The 14,866-nt window shown below is 41.3% G+C and overlaps 2 protein-coding genes across 2 annotated transcripts in view; one reads left to right on the top strand and one right to left on the bottom strand.

Moving 5' to 3' along the window:
* The window catches only part of FAM184B (family with sequence similarity 184 member B), a 48,991-nt gene extending 42,376 nt beyond the window's left edge, over nt 1-6,615 (top strand). The window contains exons 11-14 of the mRNA XM_063309855.1: nt 1,480-1,597; nt 2,052-2,159; nt 3,337-3,545; nt 5,977-6,615. Coding sequence (XP_063165925.1) covers nt 1,480-1,597; nt 2,052-2,159; nt 3,337-3,545; nt 5,977-6,067 — 526 coding nt within the window. The 3' untranslated portion in view covers nt 6,068-6,615. The remainder of the gene's footprint in view (nt 1-1,479; nt 1,598-2,051; nt 2,160-3,336; nt 3,546-5,976) is intronic.
* A 2,617-nt stretch (nt 6,616-9,232) lies between these two features.
* MED28 (mediator complex subunit 28) lies at nt 9,233-14,375 on the bottom strand. Its single transcript, XM_063310009.1, has 4 exons — nt 14,169-14,375; nt 12,270-12,336; nt 11,267-11,379; nt 9,233-10,337 (listed from the first exon to the last, which is right to left on the bottom strand). The coding sequence occupies exons 1-4, from the start codon at nt 14,349-14,351 to the stop codon at nt 10,140-10,142; spliced, it is 561 nt and encodes a 186-aa protein (XP_063166079.1). The 5' UTR covers nt 14,352-14,375; the 3' UTR covers nt 9,233-10,139.
* Nucleotides 14,376-14,866: the final 491 nt, after the last annotated feature.

The following is a 14,866-nucleotide window of genomic DNA, read 5'->3' as shown; positions in this document are numbered from 1 at the left end:
TCTGTACCTGACATATTTACTGTGTTCTTGGTTTTGGATCCGTAAACAAGTCACACATTAATAGTAAGTAGGCATGCAACGGCCCGCAACTAGGGTCTGTGTCACCTGGGGCAAATAGGGGTTCCGTGCCCATTTTGGCATCCCCCCAGTGCTCATTTTGGCACCTCCCCAGCGCGGCACCCAGGGCACATGCCCCCCTTGCCCCCCCCCCCCCGTTGCGGCCCTGGGCATGCAGATTTGCAGGAAGGTTGTGTGTTTAATTTCGTATCATGCAGAGCTTGTGTCAGCTCTGTTCACTGAAGGATCCCTTGACACCTGCAGCGCCTAAATCCTCATATGCAACTGTACTCCTATATACTCTTATCTCACTGTTAAAAATCATGGCTTTTTCCCTTTCTGGCTTGAGACCTGCTGGCGTCCAATGGAGAGCATTCTAACACGCATGCCGTGCAGTGAGTGGTTGGGCTGGGCAAGAAGACGTTCAGACAGCTTTTCTTGTAACTTCAGATCTACGCAACTTTCGTATTGCTTCAAGTTTCACAAGGCTATCTGTGCAAGTGGCAAAAGAGTAAATATAGGTGGATACCAATTCTGGACAAACTTTGAAAGAATTGAGTAATTGGAAGGCGCTAATCTCATTGGGGTCAAGCTTGACCTTGGTGAAATGAGATTCTATCACAATGTTTATTGGCATGGTAAAAGAGGTTTACCATGGCTTTGTGTTCTCAGCCATGGTCGTCCAACCAAGGCCCTCAAACCATGGTTATCGTTAGCCTCTGTAGTGCTGAAGAGGGGGGAGGTACACAAGTGTCTTGTAAAAGTCAACTACAATTGCCACTGTATTTCCAGCGACTTTGTTTTGAAGGGAGGCATGGAAGGAGAAATGTCATAATGTGGTATAACATTAACGAAGAGACTATTTTTTATTTATTGAATGCATTTATAGGAAAATCAAGACCGAGCATAGTTTCTTTGCTCCCTGTCCTTGGAACATTCCTGTCTAATTCCTCTCTTCACACTGGTTATCAAACCTGATAAAGGGAAATTTATGAGCTTAGCAAAATTATTTCATAGACATCAGATTATGAACTAGATTAATGCATACAAATATAAACTACCTGTGCATTTAATAACAAAGTTGTTATGGACAGTAATCCCTTCTGGGCTCAGTGGCTTTACAGACTCTGTTTTTTTTCAGCTCAGGAATGTAAGTACAAGTGCATTCCGCCAAAATTACGCACTTTCTGGTCTATTAGCGGCCATCTTGACTTTAGGACCACCTTGCAGATGTCTTTGTTTGAAGGGCAAAATGAAGTAATGCAAGAAACTTGAACTAGAAATTAGATTTGTTTAATAAAGTTGCATGCCACCTCAATTACAGAGGCAGGTCTAGTGCTGTGCTTTATAGTGTTTGCAGTTAACAAAGACAGATGTGTGCTTTGCTGTCTTCAAGAGTTTTTCATCCTATAATCAACACAGACTTGACGAAATAGAAGAGAAATCAAGAAAGCGGGCACCCAGGCTGGAAGATCTTCATCTTATAAGCTGCCTGCAAGATAAATTAAATGAAAAAGAAGAGATGATCAAGGAGTTAATGGTGAGATTTTCTCCAACCAGTGGTGTTTAACAACTAATTTAAAAGTCAGAAAAAGCTGTTGTTTTTGATAAAACCATTTTTTCCCCTAAAACTGCTCCTCAAAGCAATTACACTACTGCATTATTTTCAGTACTACCATACTCTCCAGCAGTGGAAAATCATGGTGTCATGATTGATGTGATGTCACACCCTCTTTTTGCATGTATACATTTTCTTGCTCTGAGAAGCTGGTGGAAAAAGAAACATGCAGAGGTTCTCTGATTAACATTATGTGGACGTGCACCCTTGTGGCACAGCTGTGCACTTTGAGGAGAACACTGTCAGCTTGCTCCGTGTGAATTCAAAATTAGTACAGTACTTTCCAAACCGGAAGCATTTTTCAGCTTCTGCAAAGGTTTCTTTAGTTGCTCTAAAATTAATGCTCTATCATCAGCACCTGTTTTTTCCGTAACAGGATGGAAGGACATTTCAACATCCGCTTCTCCCTAGGAGAGAGGTGCAAAGCAATCGATCGTTTTCTTTCAGTACAAGTCCTGTAACATGTTTGACTCCTATTGCAAAGGTACTCTATTTATAGTATACAGTAGAAAAACTTTGGGTTTCATTTCTGTTTCAGCTAAAAGCAACCAAATAGCTGTGTAATATTCCCAAGAGTCTAGTTATAAGCTTAGCTTTTTTTCCCTTCCATTCATAGAGTATTGGAGGCACCCCTAGTTAGAAAGGTATGAATTCAACGTGAAGCCAGAGAATAAACAATGATATGTTGCCTGTTTATTGTACATTGCTTCTTTTCAGCCATAATGATCCCCACTGGTTTTAAAGCTGCTGAGGAAGCCCAGTTTGTTGTAAATCATTATGAGATATATTCTAGTTTCCAAAACTAGTAAGAATACTTTCTGTGTGCCAATTCCTGATAATTGGTGTATTGTTACCAAGTATTGTGTGATCCCAACCAAGGCTTTCTATTCTGAGTGATGGCTTCCTACTGAAGAAGGAAAATAATCAAAGTTGGCTTTTCGGTGCAATGGATACCATTTACTTAAAACACGTGGTATCATACGCTCAGAGATGCCCATGATTTGCTTTTAAAAACCTTTTAGCGTGTTTTTTACTGTGATATAGTAATTATTTACCATGAACCTGCATCATACCAAGAATGCCAGCTTACTGGGAGTCCAGAATCTCATTTTTGCAATCATGGGCAGCCAGCAAAACCAGTTGGCTTCCTGAACCTGGACTGTTTCTTCCTGGACCAACATTTATTTATGCCTGCATGCAATTTGGCTTTCTCATGCCAGTCTTATCCATAGGTATCCATAGAAGCAGTTGGGTAATTTGTATGAATTGCATGATGTCATGAAGCCTATGATATCATTTGTCCCCCTCTGGACATCCATGAATTTTGTGCAAACATAAACTGCAAATATAAACTCTGCAAGAAGAATCAGGCTGCTATAATCAAGTCTCAAAGAATCTTTTTACTGTTGTGAAATATATAACACTGTGATATGGAAAGTCCCCAGATTGTCTTTGGCTTGAAGTAGTTCTGGCATGCAACTGTTTTCCAATATCACTGTAGCAAGGAATAATAAAAACTGATAATCCTTTCCTGGATTGTTTAAATATTACTGATCAAATGTATGTGATGATACTCAGCTATTCCTACATGCTGAGCGCTGAAATTAGATTTTGCGCACAGCTTGTTTTAAGCTATGTGTCATTTTATTATTATTATAAAGCAGAAGAAGAAAATGGATGAAGCTGCTCCCAGCTGCATTGTCACTGTTCCAAATTTAGCGTCTTATGCAAAAAGCTTTCTGAGTGGCGAGTTGAGGCCTAAAAGAACACAACCTCAGAATATAAAATCTACAAGTTTGGATCAAAATCTAGGCTGTGTCCGAGTCTGCTGTCCTTCTATCCCGGCCTTGGAGAATAAACCGCCTTCAAGGTAAGTCACCCATGTGTGTTTGTTAGGGAAGAATACACTGTATGAATCATCAGTCATCGTTATTGGGGGTATCCACAGGGCTGTGTGTGTGCGTGTGTGAATTGCAGTTGTGTGATTGATGATAGGTAGGTAGGTATGTAGGTAGGTAGATCTCCCCACACATCCCCAGACACCCCTGACTGCTGCCTTAATTAATCTTAGAATTTTTCTGGCATAAACCCTAATACTGCTTTTTTTTTTTGGTGTTAACACCATCTCAACCTTTTATTATTGTCTTACAAGATTTAATATTTTAAGTTCTGGAACTCTTTAAAAGCTAATACAAATTAGCTAATACAAATAAAAGCTAATACAAATTAAAGAAGAATAGAAAGTAAAAAGTGCAAAGGAAAAAAAGAAAAGTAAGAAAAAGAGTATAATGAAGAAGAAAAGAAATATGTAAAGAAGTGACTTCCAACCTTCATAACAAGTATAAACAATTTTAGCAACTTATCGCCTCCTCTTAAAATACAAATGATCTCTTCTTCCCATATCCCATCTCTTATCTATAAAGAAATCTATAAAACATCATCATTTCAGTCCTGGTGTCAGCAAAAGTCCATTAAGGGTTACCAGAAATAGCAACATATCTATTTTAACCTTGATCAAATAAACCAACTTTATATTCCTTCCTTCTGCTTCTAACAATCTTAATCTTTAGTCCATTCAAGTAATGTCATAGAACTTGATTTCTTTTCTTATTTTTTTAACCCTTCTCACAAAATTCACCCAAGCTTTAACAAACCTCTTTTTGTAATTCCAATATAAAACGATTATCCAAGTCACTCTCTTGGCTTATTATTTGTAATTCCCTTTTGATTTCTAAAGCAGGTACAAACCCTCATACCCCAATGCAAATGAATGCCAGTGACATTTTCTGTGAAGCCAATGATGTGTCTGGGGTAATGAGAAAAGCAGTGCTGGAACCCCGTTTCCTCAGAGCTATTTGATTTACAAAAGGAACGGTTGCTTTTTTTAAGTGCTAGATTGAATACCTCAAATGAAAACAAAGCCTTTTTATGAAGTTGCTTCTGTGCCAAGAACTTTTTCCTCTTGCCACGGTAGGTCCTCAAAACCTGTTAATGAGTTGATGGTTGTAAAAAGGGGTAGAGCCCTTTGTGTGCACCAAGGGGCTACAAAGGTAGGATCCTTCGTATGCCGTGTCTGTAAGCACCATTTAAAGATTTATCTGGATGGATCAGCCAGCAACTTTAGCCTTCATCGGAAAATCTCCCCCCAGAGGGGTTCCAAAGTATCATGTTGGTTGTAATCAATTTAAGGTGGCACCATATAATAAGAAAATCCAAGCAGTAAGATTTACCTGATCCAGCAGTACTTAGGCATGGTGAAATATATATCCGAATTCTTGAATTATAGAGTTTATATCTGCTACGGAGGTGAAGGCCTCGGGGGGAGATGGGCGGTAGTACAAATTTGAGAATAAATAAATAAATAAATTTGAAGGTAGGTTGAGAATACAGACACTTTCAGACTGTACTCCCCCGAAATGCAGTACAGGTATTTGAAATTAAAAAGCGGAAGAAATCAGATTCAGCAACATTTAAAAGCTTTGTTAACGGGCAGCCCAATACCCATACCTTTCCTTGTTTGCAGTGGTTTGTTTTGTAGAGCTCTAACTTGAGCTAAAAATTAAGCTAAACGAGATTGATTGGGGTAGATAATTGCCATGAGAAACCACAGTTCTGGCCATTGGTTTTATCTTTTATTTGGAAGGGTTGTGCACCCTCTTATCCATCCATCCATCCATCCATCCATCCATCCATCAAGGCAGCTTGTAACTGATTGCAGTAATTTAAAAAACAACATGAAGCAAACACCACGTTACAGATGTAGAATATGTTCACATGCTAAGCTGAGCCTGTGGTGGATTTGCTGTAACCTTCATGGGTGATGATTGGGTTTTCTTCCTCAGAAGGTTCCCAAGTGACCTTATGACTCTGCAGAACCAGGGCACCAATAGGCATACATTGCTGGGTAGATGGAAAAATGAATGAGTAGCTCTCAATTTTGATAGGCCAGCTTTATTTCTGGAAGCCCAAACAACAGTTTGTTCACACTGGAGTCTGACAGCATGTAATTTCTTCAAAATGTGGTGCATTTAGAGAGACAGCAAACATTCACTTATTATTTATGCTTCTTCCCGAAGTTGTTTTAGGCTTCAATTAGATTCCCAGTTCCTAAATGGATTGATTCAGCTAATGAGGTGTTTGCAGCAAATGTGTTTCAAGAGTAGTCTCATTCCTTCCAAAACAAAGTCTTAGGACACAGTGTGTCCTGTGGGGGGAAAGATAGGCGGTGATAAAAATCCAACCAACCAACCAACCATTAAAGTATGACCACACTGAATATTTCTAAAAAACTTTTTTTTCAGCCTGCAAAGTAATGAAACATCAAAACCCAAAGACGCGCAGAAACCAGACTTACGGCACCAAGAGTGGTTTACAAAATATTTTTCTTTCTGACGGAAACCGTTTCTACAATAATCAACATTGCCATTGGTGTTATTAAATATTTATACCGTATGGTTTGTATGGTATCCTGCCAAACAACAAGGAAGGAATCTCAGGTCACAAGCAGCTAAACACAAGAGATCCTATAGTAAGAGTAAACATGGCAGTCCATTGCCGTAAAGGAAAATTAATGACGTTTTTAAATGGTATTAATTTATAGCTAGTCTTGGTCTTCAGCAAATACTAGATAAAATGGATTATTAGTACAAGTATATTACTGTACTTGATTATTTCAACAGCTATTAATACTGTATCAGCAATAGCATCAAAACCAGTGGGACAGATTTAAGCCATGCAACTTAAAAAGGAACTTGTGCAGAAAAAGACTGGCTATTTCAGTAGCCTAGGAAACGTAAACACAGGTACTAAAAAGACATCCCTCCTAAGCCAATAACCTTGAAAGGATCTTTCAAAGCTGGGAATCCACCACTGCAAAGGCTCCATTTCACCAAGTAAAGCAAGTAAAATTTGCAAGGAAGATTTCACTACGCGAGTACACATTTATTATTTGTTTGTTTATGTACATAGATTTAAAGAATGCCGATTCTGGATGATTTACATGATAAAAGTGCATCCATCCTGGCTCTTCTTGACCTCTCAGTGGCTTCCGATACCATCGACCGTGGTATCCTTTTGGGGCGGCTCAGGGAGTTGAGGGTGGGTGGCGTGGTTCTGCGCTGGTTCACCTCCTTCCTCCAGGACCGGTCCCGGTCGGTGGTGATAGGAGCGGAGAGATCTGCCCCTCGGCCCCTCCTCTGTGGTTCTCTCTCCTCTCCTATTTAACATCTTCATGAAACCACTGGGTGAGATCATCCGTCACCACAGGTCGAGGTATCATCAGTATGCTGATGATACCCAATTATACATCTCTGTCCCGGATGAGGAACTGATGCAGTGACTGCCCTCTCTCGGTGCCTGGGGGCTGTGGGGGCCTGGATGGGGAATAACAGGCTTCAGCTGAACCCTGGCAATACGGAATGGCTGCAGGTTGTGGGCCCCCAGGTATCCAGAGATTTACCATCTTTGGTTCTGGATGGGGTTGCACTGCCCCAGACAGACCCGGTGTGGAACCTGGGGGTTCTCCTGGACTCACGGCTCCTGCTCGAATAGCAGGTGGCAGTCGTGGCCAGGAGGGCCTTTGCACAACTTCGTATTGTGCGCCAGCTAAGCCCTTTCCTGGATCGGGAGGCCCTTTGAACAGTCACTCATGCCCGTGTCATCTCCCACATAGACTATTGCAATGCGCTCTACATGGGGCTACCCTTGAAGAGTATCCAGAAGCTTCAACTGGTCCAGAATGCAGCCGCGTGAGCAATTCTTGGAGCCCCAAGATCGGTGCATACAACACCCTTGCTGCGCAAGCTGCATTGGATGCCAGTCTGCTTCCGGGTCCAATTCAAGGTGTTGGTTGTGACCTTTAAAGCCCTACATGGCATGGGGCCAGGTTACCTGAGGGACCGTCTCACCATCACATTGACCTGTCCCACCCGATCATGCAGAGAAGGCATGTTACGGACCCCATCAGCAAAAGAACTCCGATTGGCAGGGTCCAGGAAGCAGGCCTTCTCTGCAGTGGCACCCGCCCTTTGGAACATTCTGCCACTGGAGGTCAGGCTAGCCCCACCCCTTTTGACCTTCCAGAAGTCCCTGAAGGCCTGGCTCTGCCGCCATGCCTGGGGTGGGGAGGGGGGTAGTCATTCTTGGGGATGGCTGGCACCTTAGAGTGCTCCCTCTGTATTTACGATCATATGTAGCCATCTGTTTTTTTCATTTTTATATTGTATTATATGATGTTTTATGATGATTATTGTTTTTAATTTTTAACTAAATTATTGTAAACCGCTCAGAGTCCCTCTGTGGGGGGAGATGGGCGGTAGTATAAATTTGAGAAATAAATAAAATAGAAACAATAAAATAGAAAAACAGATAAAGCCACACAGATATGTATATGGGAAGAGGTGGCCCTTAATGTTTTCCAGTCCTAAGCTATTTGGTACTTTGAAATATTAATAGCAACACTTACATTGCACTGCACGTTTATTGGCTACTTTTCCCAGTTGTAAGATCTTCACAAGTCAAAATCAGTTAACTTGCTTCGTAGTGTTGCTCTACGTATGCTTTAGAAAACGTATATGGTACCTAGAAGTGGAATGCTTTTAGTACGGTCACAGCTGAGCTCTTAACCTTGGCCTAAAACAGAGGCACACAGTGCAGTACAGAGAATGATTCCAGTCAAGGATGAATCTGCATGCGTCTGTGATGCGTCCCCGATTTTTTTATTTCTAAAAATAAGGGCTTGCAGTGCTGTGTTAAATATATTAGAATGTAATATATTTACATTAGCACTGAGCATTAAATTCATACTAGGGCAAAATCGTATGTTTTACAAGTTTACCCACTGGGACAGTCTCCTTGTCTGCCCCAACTGCCAGAAACACATTTTGAGGATGTGTGAGAGGCTGCAAAGCAGAGAAGAAATTATTCTCCCTGTTCTACTAGTGGAATTATTTCAGTGAAAGAATATACTTCATTGGGATCCATGCACCAATCCATGATACAAGTACATGCATGTATAATCCCACAGTGACAGCATGCCAGTGTCAAAACAGCTGGGATACTCCTTCCGCCTCTGCTTGAATCCAGGCTTGCTTTTTAGTTTTCAGGACAAAATCTCGTTACGGATCTACAGCATTATTCTAAATGTTCTTATAACATCTGTTTAAACAAAGTAACAGTATATTTGCACTGCTGTGCCTGCAGAACATCATGACCACAGTCCAGCTCAGATCTGGAGACAATTCATTGGTTTCTTTGTTGAATTGTGACAATTAAACACAAAGAATTAAGTGCCAACTGTTAGAGTGTTAAACTACTTTTAAGAGGAAGAAAACTAAGACCAACTTCTAAAATGCCAACCCTTATTATTACTATGCAATATATAGTAGGACATTCTTAGGGAACCAGAATCCTCATAAATGGTGTGCAACGAAGTGACATGTATGTTTGTATATATAAAATTAATTTGTTATCACATAAAAATAAAAAATACTTTCACCAGATGTTCATTTGTAACATTATTAAAATAAAGCTGGATAAACACTGATTTGTCCATGTACATTTTATTTATTTGAAGTATACAACTGCCCAACTCAAACACTGTGTTCAGAAAGTAATTTTTGCTTTGTATGTGTAGCTAAAGCAAATCAGACATACTTCTTGTTGGCAGGTGTTCTTTTCACACTGTATTATTTATTACAAGAACTTTGAAGCACAGAACCAGAAGTTGGAACTGTGCCATGGAAATTAAAAGCAACCTGATTCCAAAATCCAAAGATAAAGGCGTAACTGGATTCACAGAAGTAAAACAGGTAGGAAGCTGAAACAGCAGGCACTGATTTGGGCTTGGGAAAAAGAAGTAACACTACTGTGCTATTTCCCTTAGACGGCAGAGACAATACACAAAAACGAGCATTTTCTATAGGACTGTTTGTTTAATATAGCATGCCATGAAGCAAAGTAGTAGCATAACCACTGTGATAATTCTCTAAGGAGAGAGATGAAAGGTGGTTTTACACACATTTAATTTTCATGGCGCATCAAGCCTTTGCTTATTTCCTGCCTGATCTGAAATCTCTGTATGACAGAAACTATGTTTCAAAAGGGAAGTATTAAAAAGCTGACTGCAGACAGACTCAAAATAACCCTTTCTGCATTCCAGCCAGTATTTTATGCCATAGTTATATCTCTCTCCCTCTTGAGCACAAGAGCACACTTGTAAAGGTTCAGGCGTCATGAGGAAGATCATGCAATAGACAGTTCTTGCTCCTTAAAAGAAAATGTAACATCCCCAAAGACGGGGAGAAAATGTTCAGTTTGCAGGTGATGGATGGATTTAAAAACCATACATTCTGATCCACGTAATGACAGCTGTAGTCTCCCCATTTATGTTAGGCTCCTTGCCGTCCATTTTTTCAAAAACCACATATTTTTCAATAGAAAAGGTACAAAATTATGAAGTTTCTTCTCATGTTTGCTTCAGGGGTGCAGGAATATTGGCTGAAGCCTGTTCTAGATACGCTAGAGGTCCTTGAGGCATTTCAGCAGGTTTTTTCTGCTGGATATTAATATCTTCTAGAACTTGTTGCCAGTGACGAAGTTTTCCCAAGTGCTTCTGAATTAGTGTTTCTTTCCGCTGCAATTCATTTCTGAGCTCTGAAACATCCTACATGAGAGAGAAGTGTGCAGGAGAGGTAAGAAACTAAGAATCTCTCCCTGGAAAAACCTTTCCATCTGCACAACAAAAACCACCAAACCTTAGAAAAACAAGTAACGTGATGTGCCTCAACAGATTATCTGAATTACAATGACAGCTGCTCCCCTTCCTTAGACAACTAACTCCCTCTGATGAATTTTAATGAGCGGCACTCTGCCCCATTTCCAATTACAATCCCCTCATGCTAGTTCACGTGTGTTGCACAAAATATAAAGTATTTTTCCTTTGTCTTCCACCAAGAGCTATGAAGAATTGCATTTATGGGTACGACTGTGCTAGTCTTTGGTCGTAATAATGTTTGAGGTTCAAGTTTATGGGCATGCCTATGCTAGAACTTGTAAGATTTTACCTGCAGATAAATCATCATGAATTCGGTGGGACTTACACCCGAGTTAAAATGTATATAATTGTTTGGTAAAATAATTTCATTGCTGGGTAGATGAGATGATACAAACAATGCTGCTCAGAGGACCAATGGCTGAATCTCAGTACAAAGGGAGCCCCAGGTGAGTTGGAAGAGGGAAAAACATTCCAAAAACTAGTGGATTCCTTCAAAATCTCATTAATACAGATTAGAGTTAACAAATTATCTTCATCTTCATACAATGGTTAATCAGTTCTTCACTAAGTACATTAAAACATTCCAATCAGGGTAGATTCCACCCTAATTTATTTAATAAATGAGTTGTCGCTTGTGCTTTCAATCCTACTTGTGTCTCAAAGGGACAACTGATCCAACAGGGTTCCACTCTTGGTTTTAAGCAGTTACACAGAAGTAATGCCTACTAAAGTCCCTTCGACTCCTTTTAAGATCAAGATACCACTTACTCTGTAATTTAGCACAGAATCAGATACCACGCTTAAGCCATGGTCCTTACCTCCTTAATTACTTGGTCTGGTTTCTGGACAGATAATTGTAGCCTTTTCTGTAGGAAAAAGCATTCTGTTTGTCGTGCAACGTCTAAAAATTTCTGGATACATTGATCAACACCTAGGAAATAAGCAACAACATTTTACAGCTAGTAAAGAATAAACGTCAGGACAAATACTGTGAAACATTTACAAAACTTATCAATTAAGGGATAGAGTAAGTGTGAAATACTTGGGTCTACATATGTAAAATGTAAAAATAAGGCCAGCAGCTGCCTCACGAAGGGCCAGGCCAGGCGCACCTCAGCAGTGGGAGGAAGAAGACAGTGAAGGGCGGCAGGGGCGGCGGGGGAGATGGGGAGTTGAAGCCAAGGCAAGTGTGGCAGGCAGGAGAATCATGAGATTCTGGCTTAACAACTGCAACCTGGACTACTGGAACTGCTGTTGCTAAGCGGTGTGGTCACGCCATGTTTCACCTAATGACCGCTTTGCTTAGTGATGGAAATTCCAGCCCCAATAAGGGTCATTAAGCAAGAACTAACTCGTAACAACTTCAGGTTTTAAATTGGGAATGGTGGGCAGCTCTCAGCTTGATGTTTGACACCTGGAACATCCCACCCTCTAAAGCTTCAAAAGCCTGGAACATGTATTTTACCCCTTAAACCACAAAATTCAGTTCTACCCACTCCAGTTATATGGCAATTTCAGTCCCGTAACCCCCTTTAGCTTTCTGCCAACAACAAACACACATAGTAGAAAAAATGCCTAATTTGTCACATCCCCCAGGGGTCAATGAGATTATTTAAATGAAAAACATTCCAGTCCTATCAATCCCATATAACCACAACTGGTTGTTAAGCCTTCATTATTGTTATTTATCAGTCCAATTTCATATTGGTTGGTAAAGTTTGACTCCAATGTGATCAAAACAAAGAGCAGTAAGAGAAAAAGAGATTACCATTCTGCATATAAATATTAAAAGTTAAATTGAAGATGGACACCCAGACTTACCAGTTCTAATTTCTTCTTGATCTGTACCATTTACATAATCTTGGCTTACAAGAGAAGCAAAGCAAGCCTAGATAATTAAAAAAACACTTATTACAAAATGTTAAAACAGCAGAAAATGTTAAAAGCTTTATGAAGCTAGACCTTTTTCTTAGTTTGGTACACACAAAGCTTCACTGAAAATACATTTTTACTTTCTTGAAAATACTCTTGTGCAAAATGTATTTCCAGCTCTGCTCGGTTCAAATAAATGGCATACTATATTGAGCAAATTCCAAACATACTGAGCTCACATTTGTCTGGACAGAATAAAACAGAAACAGGGGTGGGGGGTGGGGTGGGGTGTAAAATTAAAAGGTCTTCAAACTTCCTTTTTACAGTACTGAGTTTTGCTCAATACAATTTGCAATGCTTATTTTCTTGTAAGAGTGACCAGCTGCACTGTAGTTTTCAGTGAACAAACTGTTTTTTAAGACTCAAATTCTTTTTTTAAAAAAAAAGTCAAATTCTTACAAAATATGGAAGTTTCACATATCATATCTTAGATAACATGTTATTTTTTACTCCACACGGAGAAAGGAATGCCAGTTAAGGAGATGCACTGTTTAGGATCAATCACCTGAAAGTGGAATATTCTGACCTTGGAATATTTTCCGGCCCATATCTCTGCGATGTACTATTTTCCCTCAGTGATTTTGCTTTGAAAGTTTGTATTAAAGAACTAGGCTTACTTTAACGGAGTGGCATTTTCATACCTTTTCATACTGACCAATTATGCCTTAAACACTAATAGCTGAACTGTCACATAAGCTTTCATAGGAAAAAGCCTACTTATCAAAGGCATTAAAAATACCCTCAATTACTAACATTTGTCTGTGCTGTGTTTTTTAATCTTCCTCTATAGCTAAATATACTTGTAATAATAGCTACTGGAGACTTTCAGATTGACCCACCAAGGGAGATGGTGCCTTGGCCCCATTTTTATAGTCGAGAGTATCTTGACAAATCTAAACCATCTCAGCCCCACTTGTGACCCTGCAATGCCACAGATAAATAGGATGCCCTAAAACTAACAAGTCTACAATGGCATGGACTTTCATAAACTATCAATGACCACAAAAATATAGACCGTTGTCAATTTGACTGTTCAAGTAGCACAAGACTTTTGCTGCTGTTGCCGCAACAGATCATGGCACCCTCCTCACTGGAAAATGAAAAATACTGCAGGACTGTCGTAAGGGATTTATCTATCTCCCCCACGCGCTTCGTCTTCTTCCACGCAAGTATAGGGATGGGTAAAATCCACTGGAACCAGCATTACATACCACTTTGAAATCAAAAGGCACGACAATATCTTTATTCCATTTATATCCTGCCTTCTCCTCCAGAAGGCAGTTCTGAACAGTACCTTTCTTCAACTTAAATTTTTATTTTACTTATTTTCTTCAACTGTTTTTATTTGGTGGTTCTACTCTCTCTCTCTCGCGATAACGAGTTCAGGGTGGTATCCGGGAGGACCTTTTTATGCCCATAACAACCGCCCAGCGAGGTAGGCCAGGCTGAACGAGGCCCGGCTCAGGGTCACCCACAGAGTTCCCCAAGCCAAGGGACATCGCGGCCACTACTACCTCACACGGCTCGCAACAGATTGAAAGGTTTCCCTATTCTGATCAGGAAAATTATTTTGCTGATACAGGACCAAGGGGCGCCTCTACCCCAGGGTGCCGTTTAAAAACAAAACCGGAAGTCCGCACGAAGGGACTCTCTGGCTAGCTTCCTCATCTCCATGGTAAGAAGCCCCTCGTCAAAGAGGGCGGCAACGGCCCTGCGCCTGCCCACTTCCCTCGCCGGTCTCTCACTTATCTCTATGGTTGGGGGGTCTTCTCGCCCCGCACGGCCTACCTCGAAAGACGCTTCCAGATCATCCACGAGGGTACCGATGGGGTTTCGCGGACCCGAGAGATTCGGCGGGAGGAGCCCCGCGGGGCCGGGGCCGCCGGGGGCCACCGGAGGAGGTGGCGGGGGAGGTGGCGGGGGAGGGACCGGGCCCTGATTCCCAAACATCCCGCTCAGTCCAGCCGCCATAGTAAGTGAGGGGGAGTTGAAGGGACGACTGCGCAGGCGCAAGCGCGAGCTAACGAAACCGCGCGGAGACGTCACGGCATCGCGGGACCAGGTGAAGAGGGGCGGAGCCCCAAGAGCGGGAGGGGAGGTGTGCTTGTTCTTCTTCGGGGCCTCCGTAGGAATAAATACCTGAATAAATAAAATAAATGGAAAGGTGCGAAAGTCTCCAGTTCTGTGCCCGAGGCTGTTTGTGGAACGCCGCCCAGCGGCGGCGACTTGCCCATTCCCCCCAGCACTTGGTCGCCACGTGTGAGCGGGCTATACACGTGTTGAAAATGTCCCTCCCAGCCCAGGGACTCATTTCCATGAGCATCTCCGCGCCCCCCTCGACGCTCCGCTTATATACTCGTGTGCTCTGCCAGGAACGTGCTTTCCAAGTACGGTGACCAATTTTCTTGGAAAAAGTAAAGGACAAACCTGAAAAGGGGGCAAATCTGATTCATCAGGATTAAAAAAAAAAAGTTTGTAAGTTTTCT

This window comes from Candoia aspera, chromosome 8 (genome assembly GCF_035149785.1).
Source record: "Candoia aspera isolate rCanAsp1 chromosome 8, rCanAsp1.hap2, whole genome shotgun sequence".
NCBI lineage: Eukaryota > Metazoa > Chordata > Lepidosauria > Squamata > Boidae > Candoia > Candoia aspera.
Note: the sequence above shows the minus strand (reverse complement) of the source record. Positions and strands in the feature narration are given on the sequence as shown.